Consider the following 13,066-nt stretch of genomic DNA (forward strand, 5'->3'; position numbering starts at 1 on the left):
ATTCAGAGAGAGAAATATCAACAAAGAGAGGCGGAACAGGGCAGATTCAGAGAGAGAAATATCAACAAAGAGAGGCGGAACAGGGCAGATTCAGAGAGAGAAATATCAACAAAGAGAGGCGGAACAGGGCAGATTCAGAGAGAGAAATATCAACAAAGAGAGGCGGAACAGGGCAGATTCAGAGAGAGAAATATCAACAAAGAGAGGCGGAACAGGGCAGATTCAGAGAGAGAAATATCAACAAAGAGAGGCGGAACAGGGCGGATTCAGAGAGAGAAATATCAACAAAGAGAGGCGGAACAGGGCGGATTCAGAGAGAAAAATATCAACAAAGAGAGGAGGAACAGGGCAGATTCAGAGAGAGAAATATCAACAAAGAGAGGCGGAACAGGGCAGATTCAGAGAGAGAAATATCAACAAAGAGAGGCGGAACAGGGCAGATTCAGAGAGAGAAATATCAACAAAGAGAGGCGGAACAGGGCAGATTCAGAGAGAGAAATATCAACAAAGAGAGGCGGAACAGGGCAGATTCAGAGAGAGAAATATCAACAAAGAGAGGCGGAACAGGGCGGATTCAGAGAGAGAAGCAACATAAGAGGTGGTGCCTGTTGAACACCACCTCTTATGTTGTCACCCAGAGGGGGAATTTATCGTCTGTGACTAAGTAAGGCCTTGAAGGTTCTTGGTCAATCTGCTGTCTGAGTAGCAGAGTATGAATCAAAATAGGAGGAGAAGAAGGGGAAAGGTAATCTTCATGGTATGTCTCAGACAGCTCTGACATTTCCCAGATCTCCCTTTAATTGCACGCTAATGTTTCAGCACCAAACATATGGGTCGCTTAGCCTGATCCCAGATCTGTTTGAGCTGTCTTGTCGACCTATGGACATTGTAACACTAAAGAGGGTGCAGATCTGGGACCAGGCTATGGGCCGCTTGGTTCATCTGGTCCTGCAACAACTCCTCCTGAACCAGACACTGACCCACATACAGAACAGAAAAGCTATCGTGCCATACACAGACAGGATAGTCCGGATAGTTCTTCCTGCCCGTCTCTGCTATGGGATCAGCTCTGATTCAACTACTGTAACTGTACCTCTGCAGCTGAGGAATCCTCTTCAAGCTGCAGCCAAGCATGCCTTAAGTAAATAAACTCACTCTTATAATCTGTTGATCTTTGTCTCTCTCCCCCTCTCTCTCAAATGCACATACACACTGTCACACACACACTCCCTCCACTAAGGTTGCCTATTGTCTGAGCAATAACAGGACCCCACCCCCCACATGGGAGCTATGTTCTGTCAGTGTGTTTATCCAGCTGCCTGCTACCCCTCTTTATCTGTTATTACAGCAGGACCACTGCACAAGTCATTTCACGCAGGATTTCACCCAGGCAGTACGATGGGCTACTCGGTAAGGACACAAGCAGTTTTAAGCAGTACTCTGTGTGTGTGTGTGTGTGTGTGTGTGTGTGCGTGCGTGCGTGCTTTCACGTGCGTGTGCGTTATAAAGTTGAGGTGATAGCTTCAAAAGGTCCCCATAAACCACAGAAGTGTCTTGAGAGTGACAACAGATTGAGTCTAGACCTTAACAGAAGGGTTGTCCAAATGTGTTGTGTGAGGACTATTGTTTCTGTCTGTTTCTGTTGAGTTACTTTCTGCTTGGTATTGCTGCTATGTGCTGCTTGCTGTTGTCACGCACCCAATATGACATACTTTGTGCATTAGGCTGCCTGGGTTGGCTCTAATAAAAACAAGTTGTTTCCCCATAGGTCTTGGGCTGGCAATGATAGAGGATGGCAATTTTCTTTAAATTAGTGTAGGAGCTGGCAGATGTTGGCAGACGTTGTGTCATGCCAATCCTTTGTGATAATGTAAACCATGGCCTGCTACACATGCACACACACACACACACACACACACACACACACACACACACACACACACACACACACACACGGATAACATGTCATAATAATGACTGATTACGCTACTAGCTAGTCTTTAAACCTCTATGAAAATTACAGTTTTGTAGGAGGAACAGGGTATGTAGAAGGGAGTGCTTCTCTAGTTGTGCATTTCTACATTCTCAAACCTCAATTAATGAAAGGTTACTTGACACAGATGCGCACGCACAAACACACACAAACAGCCACAGACACACACACACACACAGAGAGAAAGAGAGATTGGTCCTGTCTGTGGAACAGTGTGTCTCTGTGTTGCTGGATTGCAGTGCCAGGGGCCTGTCTGTGTTCCTGTGTGGAGAAACTCAGTCAGATGGGTCTTTGTTAGTCTGCAGCTGAGGCGCACACACACTCACACACACACACTCACAGACACGGCCAATAACAACATTTCTCTGATTTGTGTGAATATCCTCTCTCTTTGATGACTATGATTATAAGCATGCATCACTTTGATATGCTCTCTCTGAACTGGATGTCAACATTCTTGCCATTGGATAGAGTAGAGGCGATAGTCTAATAGTTTCCATCACCTGGATTCTCTCTGTTATTACTGTGCTCCAAATGAAAGTATATCTCTGTTATTAACACTTCTGATGTGGTGAGGTTTTCTCTTCCAGAGCTGGGTGTTGCCAGGTACCTCACCATGAGATATTATCACGATACTTAGATGCCGATATGATATGTATTGCGTTTCTGTATGTATTGCGATTTACAACAATTCTATATGTGTTGCGATTCGATATTGCGTTGATCCAAACCAATTACTCATTACACTATCTGTCTGCTATAGAGGGACAAGAGAGAGCCATGATAAGAATGAGTACTGATCAGTCATGGAAATAAACGTGCTGAAAACATGTTGTCTCACCAGTTTAAAAAAAATAATATTGTGGCCAAGCTAAAGGAGGAGAAATACTTGTGGTGCAGGTACAGCCGACTAGTCCTAGCTAATGTTAATTACCTTTTTTTAGAGAATCGGTTCTTGGAGTCATAGAATCGATATAATATAGTCCAAATAATTTTGTGATACTCTACCGTATCGATTTTCCCCCCAACCCTATGGTCTTGTTTGTCTACACTCTCGTCTAGTCTCTACCAAACTGAGCCAGTGGAGTGAACATAATGACATTTCCACAGTTCATTCTGCCTGAGCTGAACTGCCACTGTACTCCGCACGGCTCCGGGGCTGTCTTCCTGTTAATCCCAATACCCAGCATGCACTGTGTGTCTCATGTTATGGTTTGTGACAGAGTGTTAACCCCAGATAGTTAGATTCAATGCATTTTAATGAGAGGTATGCGTACATAGTAGCCTACACACAGCAGTGCTACTGAGTTATTAGACTGTAGGAACACACATAAGAGGATATGAGAGTTGCTATAGGAACTAGAATCTTCATAAAATCAGACTGTTCCCAGAACAGGGAAAAGGGATATGTGGTGCAGTCATTTGTTAGAGATACAGTCAGAACAGAAAGGAGTGTTGTCCGGGAAATGTCCTCTGCAGCAGGTACTTAGTTGCTGCTTTGTTTCCTCTTCTGCTAGTCGACGGCTCTCATATCAAACCAGACTTCCCCCTTGTTAAAGACAGGATATATTTATATCGTACCTTTATTAAACCAGGTAGTCCCATTGAGGTCAGGAGACTTTTCTGCTGACAAGACAACAGATGGAACTTACGGTTACAACGTTTTCCCAGTTGGGTTTTACAACGCACCATGGTTGGATTTATAGAGTCATTTCCTGAGAAACTCCCATGACAATGACCTGGCAGGGTGAAGGAGCATGTGTTCCTCCGTTATCACTGTGTTCCCCAGCCAAAATAAAACAGCCATGCAGAACTGGAGATAACCCCAATGTCTCTGGGAGCCAGTCAGGAAACAGCAGGCCTGTACAACGACAGGCTTCCAGCCACAGACAGACGGACCAGCTGGGGATAGGGATGGACTGAAAGCGCCTTTCACTTCAGGTCCATGGTCAGGTTTCTTTAGAGTCTTTCACAATGGTAGCGATAATCTCTGTATTCTAGTGTGGGAGGCTCATTCGAGAACAAATAGAAGACATGGTTTCTGTTTGGAACGGGAGAACGCGGTGGAATGTTGAACGATGAGGACACACTTAAAAGCCTCCGTTACCCTGCACACAACACCGTGCTGAACTGATGAACAAGTCCCCAATTAATTCTGCTGAACTCCAGCTGAGAATGTCTTAGCACAGAGACTCCTGCCAGTACTGCGTTATCTGACAGGAAACTAGGCCGTTCCATTCCTCTCCTCTGTTTCTTTTATTCTCTTTTCTGGGGGATCACTTCCTTCCTGTTGGAGATGAAAGTGAATAGAACATCTCACTGAACTGCTGCCAGAGAGGGAAGAGAGAGGAGAGACAGGAGAGAGGGCAGGGGTCCTGCTATTGGCTTCAGCCTGGAATGGAGAGAGATCAGAGGAGAGAGAGGGGTGCACAACTGTCCCCTTTCATCTACAGCCTCCAATAACACCCCTCCACTATGCATACACATTTTGTGTGTACACATACATACTTTCATTCTCCCACATAAACAAACACACACACACACACACACACACACACACACACACACACACACACACACACACACACACACACACACACACACACACACACACACACACACACACACACACACACACACACACACACACACACACACACACACACACACACACACACAGAAGAATAGTGTCTTGCAGCCCTAGGTGTGAGCATGCCTGGGGATGCATTTATTAACATTTATTGGGAAGAATTTGATCCTGGAGGCAGAACTGGGCTATTTCCACTAGATGGGACAGCTGCAATGTCAAAATTGGCTATATTGTAAAAATTCTTAAATTAGCTTTTTGGTTTTCATTTTAGATTAGGGTTAAGCATTAAGGTTAGCAGTGGTGTACATCCATTTGAATTAAATCACTTTTTGACAGCACCCCTTTTGATTTGAACGAAACCTTCCATACATATTTGCCCATTGTGGAAGTGCTCAGAAAGTTTCGGTTGAGATTTATATAATTTAAATCATAGATTATGGGTGTCATGATCATTGTTGTCATTTCAATCATAGAAATATATTTAATAGAATGGACCTATCCCTTCAGACCACTGCAGTTTAGCTGGTACACCATTGACATTTAAATTTAATTGACATTTGAACTTCTAATTCAAATCAAATGTTATTTGTCACATACACATGGTTAGCAGATGTATATACGAGTGTAGTGAAATGCTTGTGCTTCTAGTACCGACAGTGCAGTAATATCGAATAAGTAAACTAACAATTCCCCAACAACAACCTAATACACACAAATCTAAAGGGGTGAATGAGAATATGTACATATAAGTATATGGATGAGCGATGGCCGAACGGCATAGGCAAGGTGCAATAGATGCTATAAAATACAGTATATACATGTGATATGAGTAATGTAAGATATGTAAACATTATTAAAGTGCCATTATTTAGAGTGGCATTGTATAAAGTGACTAATGATTATTAAAGTGGCCAGTGATTGGTTCTCAAAGTAGGCAGCAGCCTTTCTGAGTTAGTGATTGCTGTTTAACAGTCTGATGGCCTTGAGATAGAAGCTGTTTTTCAGTCTCTCGGTCCCAGCTTTGATGCACCTGTACTGACCTCGCCTTCTGGATGGTAGCGGGGTGAACAGGTAGTGGCTCGGGTGGTTGATGTCCTTGATGATCTTTTTGTCCTTCCTGTGACATCAGGTGCTGTAGCCGTCATGGAGGGCAGGTAGTTTGTCCCGGTGATGCGTTGTGCAGACCGCACCACCCTCTGGAGAGCCTTGCAGTTGAGGGAGGTGTAGTTGCTGTACCAGGCCGTGATACAGTCCGACAGGATGCTTTCGATTGTGCATCTGTAAAAATTTGTCAGGGTTTTGGGTGACAAGACAAATTTCTTCAGACTCCTGGGGTTGAAGAGGCGCTGTTGCGCCTTCTTCACCACACTGTCTGTGTGGGTGGATCATTTCAGTTTGTCTATGATGTGTGCGCCTAGGAACTTAAAACTTTCCACCTTCTCCACTGCTGTCCCTTCGATGTGGATAGGGGGGTGCTCCCTCTGCTGTTTCCTGAAGTCCACAATCATCTCCTTTGTTTTGTTGACGTTGATTGAGAGGTTGTTTTCCTGACACCACACTCCGAGTGCCCTCACCTCCTCCCTGTAGGCTGTCCTGTTGGTAATAAAGCCCACTACTGTTCTGTCGTCTGCTAACTTGATGATTGAGTTACTAATTACTACCACAAAGATGACCGCCGGTCCACCCACTGTCAAATGTCAACTTAAATGGTCATATCTATTCTATTGTCTATATTTCTATGATTTCAAAAGGTTTCCTATGGAATATTTACAGTATAATAATAATAGCAGATATTCCCTTTCAAGACAACATTACCTGATGTGTGGACCTCCAACCATCTTTGTGGTACTATTTGAAAGGTGAGATTTTTATTTTAATCCCATTTTAATACATTTATCAGCCAAAATGTGACACCATCCCTGTATTAAAGAGCATGTTGTGTCTCAACTGATGGCAGGCATGACACAAAAACCTCAGATGGTGTAAAATACGGTCTAAGCTACAACATATGCGAATATGAAAAAAATCGGAGTTAACAAATATTTTGATAATTGAGGTAAAACAAAATGACATACAAAGTTTAGTTTAAATCAAAAGGCATGCTGTCAAAAAGTGATTGAATTCAAATGTCTTTACCCAGTGTGGTTAAGTGCAGGGTTAAGGTTAAGTTTAAAATCAGACTTTATGACTTTATAGCTGTGCCAGCTAGTGACCATTCTGCAGAGCTGCCTCCAGAACAAGATTCATGACAAAACGCTAACCTGCGCAGATAAAATTGTTGATGAATGCCCTTGTTTGGTCTATGGGAGAGGAAATTAAAAGTTATTGTAACATCAAGGGTACATCAAGGTTCACTGGAAGACTGAAACAGGCCAAACAGCCTGTATTAACTTACTATGGGAAAAAGGAGAGGAATAACAATGTTGGAACCATGGCTGTAATTGCTGGAAAATAGATTAAATGAAAGGACATGGGAAAGAAGCTAGCTAGAGGGACAGAGAGAGGGAAGGAGTTTGATACTATCCTACTAGCCTCTGCAATTTGTTGACTTGCTGTGGCCATAGATGGAATTTTCTCCAGTCTCGCCACAGCTAATCTGTCTGTCTGTTTGACCCCATAGGACTCCGGCCAACGTCAACACAGACGTCTAGACCTAAACACAGACGTCTAGACCTAAACACAGACGTCTAGAACAAGGCATGGCTGCTACGCTGCCATCTACACTGCACTCTACGCTGCCCAGACCAGACTGTCATATGGACAGGAGCTGGAGTTTCTTTAAGGTAAGTTAAGCTTACTCTTGTTAGAGAGAGTACAAAGACGAGAGAGAAAGGGACGAGATAAGACGAGGGGATGTAGGTGATGATATTACATTAGAGACAGAGAGAGTTTCATACTGTCCTCGTAGAGCCTATAAGAAGAACAACAACGACAATTCCCTGTCTGCTCTCTCAATGTGGCCAGACATTTCCATCAGCCACACCACCAACTGTATGTGTTTGTGTTTGACTCCATATACTCTCTCAGGAAAAAAAAGTATTGAATTGTACTTAAAGTGTACAAACGCTTGTCACTGTAGTGGTACCCTGTAAGGTATGTCCATTGTTCCATTATTTGTAGGTATGTAATTGTAGTCTTGTAGTTTGTATCTTAAAAGAGCCAAAATATACAAATCTGCCTTTTTAGGGTACCACCACAGTGGCAAAGCCGTTTGTTCCTTTTAAGTGGCAAAAATGTACCACTTCTCTATACTAAGGCCCTCATGTGTACACGCCTCTCCGCCATCCTACTTCTGACACCAATTTAGCGAATTCGGTGGGTTGTTCCGACCGGGATTCAAACCTGCGTCCAGCAACTGCAAAGCCAACACCTTAACCAGTACGCCAAGAGGGACCTATTGACAAGGTCGCTCAGTGTTTGGTTAAGGTTGCTACAAAATTAATTACAGCTCTTTATTGTCGCATGCGTTTATGTTGCCTTTATAAAGACTTCAGAACTGGCAGCGGACATGATCACACTTGAACTAACATACCCACAGACCACTTAAACTGGTACAACATTTCCAATCACGGGTGGCCAAAAATAACTAACTGAAAGCCACGCCCCCACTAAGACATACCTCCGATGATTGATTAAAATGTACCATTATACTAGATTATCCACACATGTACTCTAAAAGGTACCACTAGACTATATTATCCACACATGTACCCTAAAAATGTACCATTATACTAGATTATCCACACATTATCCACCCATTATCCACACATGTACACATGTGAGCTCATATGTGTACCTCTGAAGGTACATTGTGTATTTTTGTACCCCAGTGAAAATACTGTACCCTAACCGTACCCTTTTCTCCGAGAGTGTAGGTCTCAGATGGACTCACAGACTCAGACCTAAGCATGTCTGCTACGCTGCCCAGACCAGACTGTCATACGGACAGGAGAGGAAGCTTCTTTAAGGTAAGTTAGGTTTACTCTTCAGTTTATTCGTTAGCTTACTTTTGTTCCAAGGTTTATCTTATGTTGCCACATAGTGTAATAGCGCTCAAGTTGAGGACAGATGGAGAGTGTGAGGATGGAACAATGCCTGCTGCAGTCATTGGAATCATGACAAATGCACACACAGCAACCATAAAATACAAAGACGCACGCACGCACGCACGCACGCACGCACGCACGCACGCACGCACGCACGCACGCACACACACACACACACACACACACACACCATGGAGTAGTTGTCAGCCCTTTATGCAGCCTCTGGTTAAACCCTTTCATGACGTTGTGTTAGGAACACGGTCTATTCCTAGAGACGTAATGAGCACGGTCCGTTCCGCTGTGTCTTAGTTTCATGCTGCTGTTTCTTCCATCAGTATCCTCTCCCTTCATCTCCCCCTCTTTAGTCAGACCACACTAACTGCCTCTGAGAGTTATCCAATCGTCCTGTCATAATCGTTCTGTTATCCAATCTTCATGACTGCAGTGTGCTATCCGCTATATATCCGGTAATAGAAGGACGCCTTCTACTGTAACTGTTGTATATTTAGCCATATACTGTTGCTTAAGTTGATAACGTTTACACAAGGTGTCTACAGTAAATAGAGAATTGAGACGAGGTTATGGATGTGTGCAATGTAAAGCGTTACGGAGGCTTACGGAGTGAATGGATAAACTGACAGAGAGACGTGAGATTGTACTGTCTCTTCTTATCTCTTTTCTCCCTCTGTCTCTCCATCCCCTCTCTCTCTCTCTCTTTCTCCCTCTGTCTCTCCATCCCCTCTCTCTCTCTCTCTCTCTCTTTCTCCCTCTGTCTCTCCATCCCCTCTCTCTCTCTCTTTCTCCCTCTGTCTCTCCATCCCCTCTCTCTCTCTCTTTCTCCCTCTCTCTCCATCCCCTCTCTCTCTCTCTTTCTCCCTCTGTCTCTCCATCCCCTCTCTCTCTCTCTCTCTTTCTCCCTCTGTCTCTCCATCCCCTCTCTCTCTCTCTCTTTCTCCCTCTGTCTCTCCATCCCCTCTCTCTCTCTCTCTCTCTTTCTCCCTCTCTCCACTCTCCCTAGCCCCAGTGAAAGCGCTCTCTGTAGGTCAAAACCGCATAGTTTCCCATTGACTCCATCATCATGGCTTTAACTTCAGCCCATGCAGAGAATCGCTTCCCTCCGAACCTGCACTCATTAAAGAGCTAGAATTCATGACGACATTGTTGTTGGACACAGCCCTCCTGAGAGAGAGGAAGACGGTGTGGAGAGAGAGAGAGAGAGAGGTGGAAAGAGAGAGCGAGTGAGAGAGGGGAAAAAGCATTGTATCCAATGTGATGTGATTGGGGGAAAAAAGAGAAAGGAAGAGGTGGGTGAAGGGTAAGAGAGAAAGATAGAATAAAGAGAGATAAGAAAGGATATGTGTTATTTCTCCTCAGCCTTTTCCACCAGTAGTTTCAACCTCCCCAGGAAGGAGTGGTCCACCCTCAACAGGTTCAGGACTGTCCAATGCCCATGCCTCGCCAAATCAAATCAAATGTTATTAGTCACATGCGCCGAATACAACAGGTGTAGACCTTACATTGAAATGCTTGCTTATAAGCCCTTAACCAACAATGCAGTTTAAAAAATATGAATAAGAATGAAAAGGAACAAGTAACTAAAGAGCAGCAGTAATATAACAATAGCAAGACTATATAAAGGGCGTACTGGTACAGAGTCAATGTGCGGGGGCACTGGTTAGTCGAGGTAGTTGAGGTAATATGTACATGTAGGTAGAGTTATTAAAGTGACTATGCAGAGATAATGACAGAGAGTAGCAGCGGTGTAAAAGAGGGGGCGGGAGGGGGGGGGGCAATGCAAATAGTCTGGGTAGCCATTTGATTAGATGTTCAGGAGTCTTATGGCTTGGGGGTAGAAGCTGTTTAGAAGCCTCTTGGACCTAGACTTGGAGCTCCGGTACCGCTTACCGTGTGGTAGCAGAGAGAACAGTCTATGACTAGGGTGGCTGGAGTCTTTGAAAATGTTTAGGTCCTTCCTCTGTCACCGCCTGATATAGAGGTCCTGGATGGCAGGAAGCTTGGCCCCAGTGATGTACTGGGCCGTTCGCACTACCCTCTGTAGAGCCTTGCGGTCGGAGGCCGAGCAGTTGCCATACCAGGCAGTGATGCAACCCGTCAGGATGCTCTAGATGGTGCAGCTGTAGAAACTTTTGAGGATCTGAGGACCCATGGCAAATCTTTTTAGTTTCCTGAGGGGGAATAGGCTTTGTCATGCCCTCTTCACGACTGTCTTGGTTTGCTTGGACCATGTTAGTTTGTTGGTGATGTGGACACCATGGAACTTGAAGCTCTCAACCTGCTCCACTACAGCCCCGTTGATGAGAATGGGGGCGTGCTCTGTCCTCCTTTTCCTGTAGTCCACAATCATCTCCTTTGTCTTGATCACGTTGAGGGAGAGGTTTTTGTTCTGGCACCACATGGCCAGGTCTCTGACCTCCTCCATATAGGCTTTCTCATCGTTGTCGGTGATCAGGCCTACCACTGTTGTGTCATCGGCAAATGTAATGATTGTGTTGGAGTCGTGCCTGGCCGTGCAGTCATGGGTGAACAGGGAGTACAGGAGGTGACTGAGTACGCACCCTTGATGGGCCCCCGTGTTGAGGATCAGCATGGCAGATGTGTTGTTACCTACCCTTACCACCTGGGGGCGGCCCGTCAGGAAGTTCAGGATCCAGTTGCAGAGGGAGGTGTTTAGTCCCAGGATCCTTAGCTTATTGATGAGCTTTGAGGGCACTATGGTGTTGTACGCTGAGCTGTAGTCAATGAATAGCATTCTCACATAGATGTTCCTTGTGTCCAAGTGGGAAAGGGCAGTGTGGAGTGCAATAGAGATTGCATCATCTGTGGATCTGTTAGGGCGGTATGCAAATTGTAGTGGGTCTAGGGTTTCTGGGATAATGGTATTGATGTGAGCCATGAAAGCACTTGATGGCTACAGGGGCATTAAAACTAGCCCCCATGTGCCTGTGGGGTGGAGCAAAACATGCACCACATTTTTGAAGTCTGTCCAATCTACAAACTCAGTGGAGGCCTACTCACCCTCAACACAGCAGGACCGGAAGCAATCGCTTGGCTAAATAAAATATATAAGTGGTTCCTCTATAAAACTCATTGGGCTGAAACAGGGCCTGTATTTATGCTGCCATTTAGTTCCATAGCAGGGCACTATGCCCAGAGTAGACAATTGAAGACCTTTCATAATAAATGTGTTAATTTTACCTCATTTTCTCTCACCCTCTCTCCCTGTTTAATTTTCTTTCAGACTCTCTTGTTCTTTCTCTGTCTCTCTCTCTTTCCCTCTTTCTTTTTCTCTCCCTCTCTCTTTCTCTCTTTCTTTTTCTCTCCTTCTCTCTTTCTCTCTTTCTTTTTCTCTCCCTTTCTCTGTCTCTCTCTCTTTCAGACACTGTCATTCTTTGTCTTTCTTTGTTTCTCTCGCTCTCTGTTTGTCTCTCTTCAGTTTAGAACTATACTGAGCTCTGTCTTTGCCGACTAACGTTTTAAAAGAAGTCAGACCACCAGAGACAGAGACAGAGCTGGCTCCACATAGTCCCTGTTGTAGTGTAGTAACAGCGGGAACCAGTGGTCTGTGGTTAGTGGTTACAGTGGTCTGGACTGTGCAGCAATGGGGAGTGCAATAGATTAGCTGATCTAAGGTCAGTTTTGTGTTTTCCCCACCAATCGTTCATGATAGGATTGGGAAACAGTAAGCTGATCCTAGATCTGTGACTATTGGCGACTTCTACTCAGAACAAACGATTAGGGGGTCTGGGGTGTGGGGGAAAAATCCACCTAGTGGTCAGATTATGTAACACAGTCGGTAAGAACCTACAGGCTTCTCTTCTTTCCTTGTCTCCTTACCTTTATATTCACTAATGTAGAAACACAAACTAGTGAGAGAAACACCTTAAAAGCCTACTTGTCCTGAAAGAGGAATTGAGACAAGGAGAGAAAGCCTCTTAAGACTATTGATATGCACCCATGGTGTTAAACCCTAGAAATATATTTTGACAAGCAACAACATATTTACTTTTGATATCATCGTAGTCCAATGCGGGGGGGGGGGGGGGGGGGGGGGGGGGGGCAGATTTATCTTCACTATGGAAATAGCCTGTCAGATAAGATGGAGGTTTATCCATCAAACACTGTTGGCCTGAGTCACTTCCTCCTTCCTCTTTGTCCCTCTCCTTGATTACATCCCAAATGGCACCCTATTCCCTATGTAGTGGGAAAAAGAGTCCATAGGACTCTGGTCAAAAGTAGTACACTACATAGGGAATAGGGTGTCAATTTGGGATGCACATTGTGTTAGCATAGCTAGCTATCATCCAGATGTTTACGCTTCCCTAGATAAGAATTAGATTAGGAGACGTTTAGCCTTGTTAACTAACGTGTTTATTGTATCTGTGAGAGATAGAGAGATGTGTGTGTGTGTGTGTGTGT

At 44.5% G+C, this 13,066-nt stretch overlaps 1 protein-coding gene across 1 annotated transcript in view; it reads left to right on the forward strand.

Moving 5' to 3' along the window:
- LOC120066899 (ras and Rab interactor 2-like) overlaps positions 1–13,066 on the forward strand; it is a 46,764-nt gene that overhangs the window by 6,786 nt on the left and 26,912 nt on the right. Inside the window, exons 2-3 of the mRNA XM_039018284.1 lie at positions 7,204–7,366; positions 8,459–8,551. Coding sequence (XP_038874212.1) covers positions 7,283–7,366; positions 8,459–8,551 — 177 coding nt within the window. The 5' untranslated portion in view covers positions 7,204–7,282. The remainder of the gene's footprint in view (positions 1–7,203; positions 7,367–8,458; positions 8,552–13,066) is intronic.

Source organism: Salvelinus namaycush, chromosome 2 (assembly GCF_016432855.1).
Source record: "Salvelinus namaycush isolate Seneca chromosome 2, SaNama_1.0, whole genome shotgun sequence".
Taxonomy (NCBI): Eukaryota; Metazoa; Chordata; class Actinopteri; order Salmoniformes; family Salmonidae; genus Salvelinus; species Salvelinus namaycush.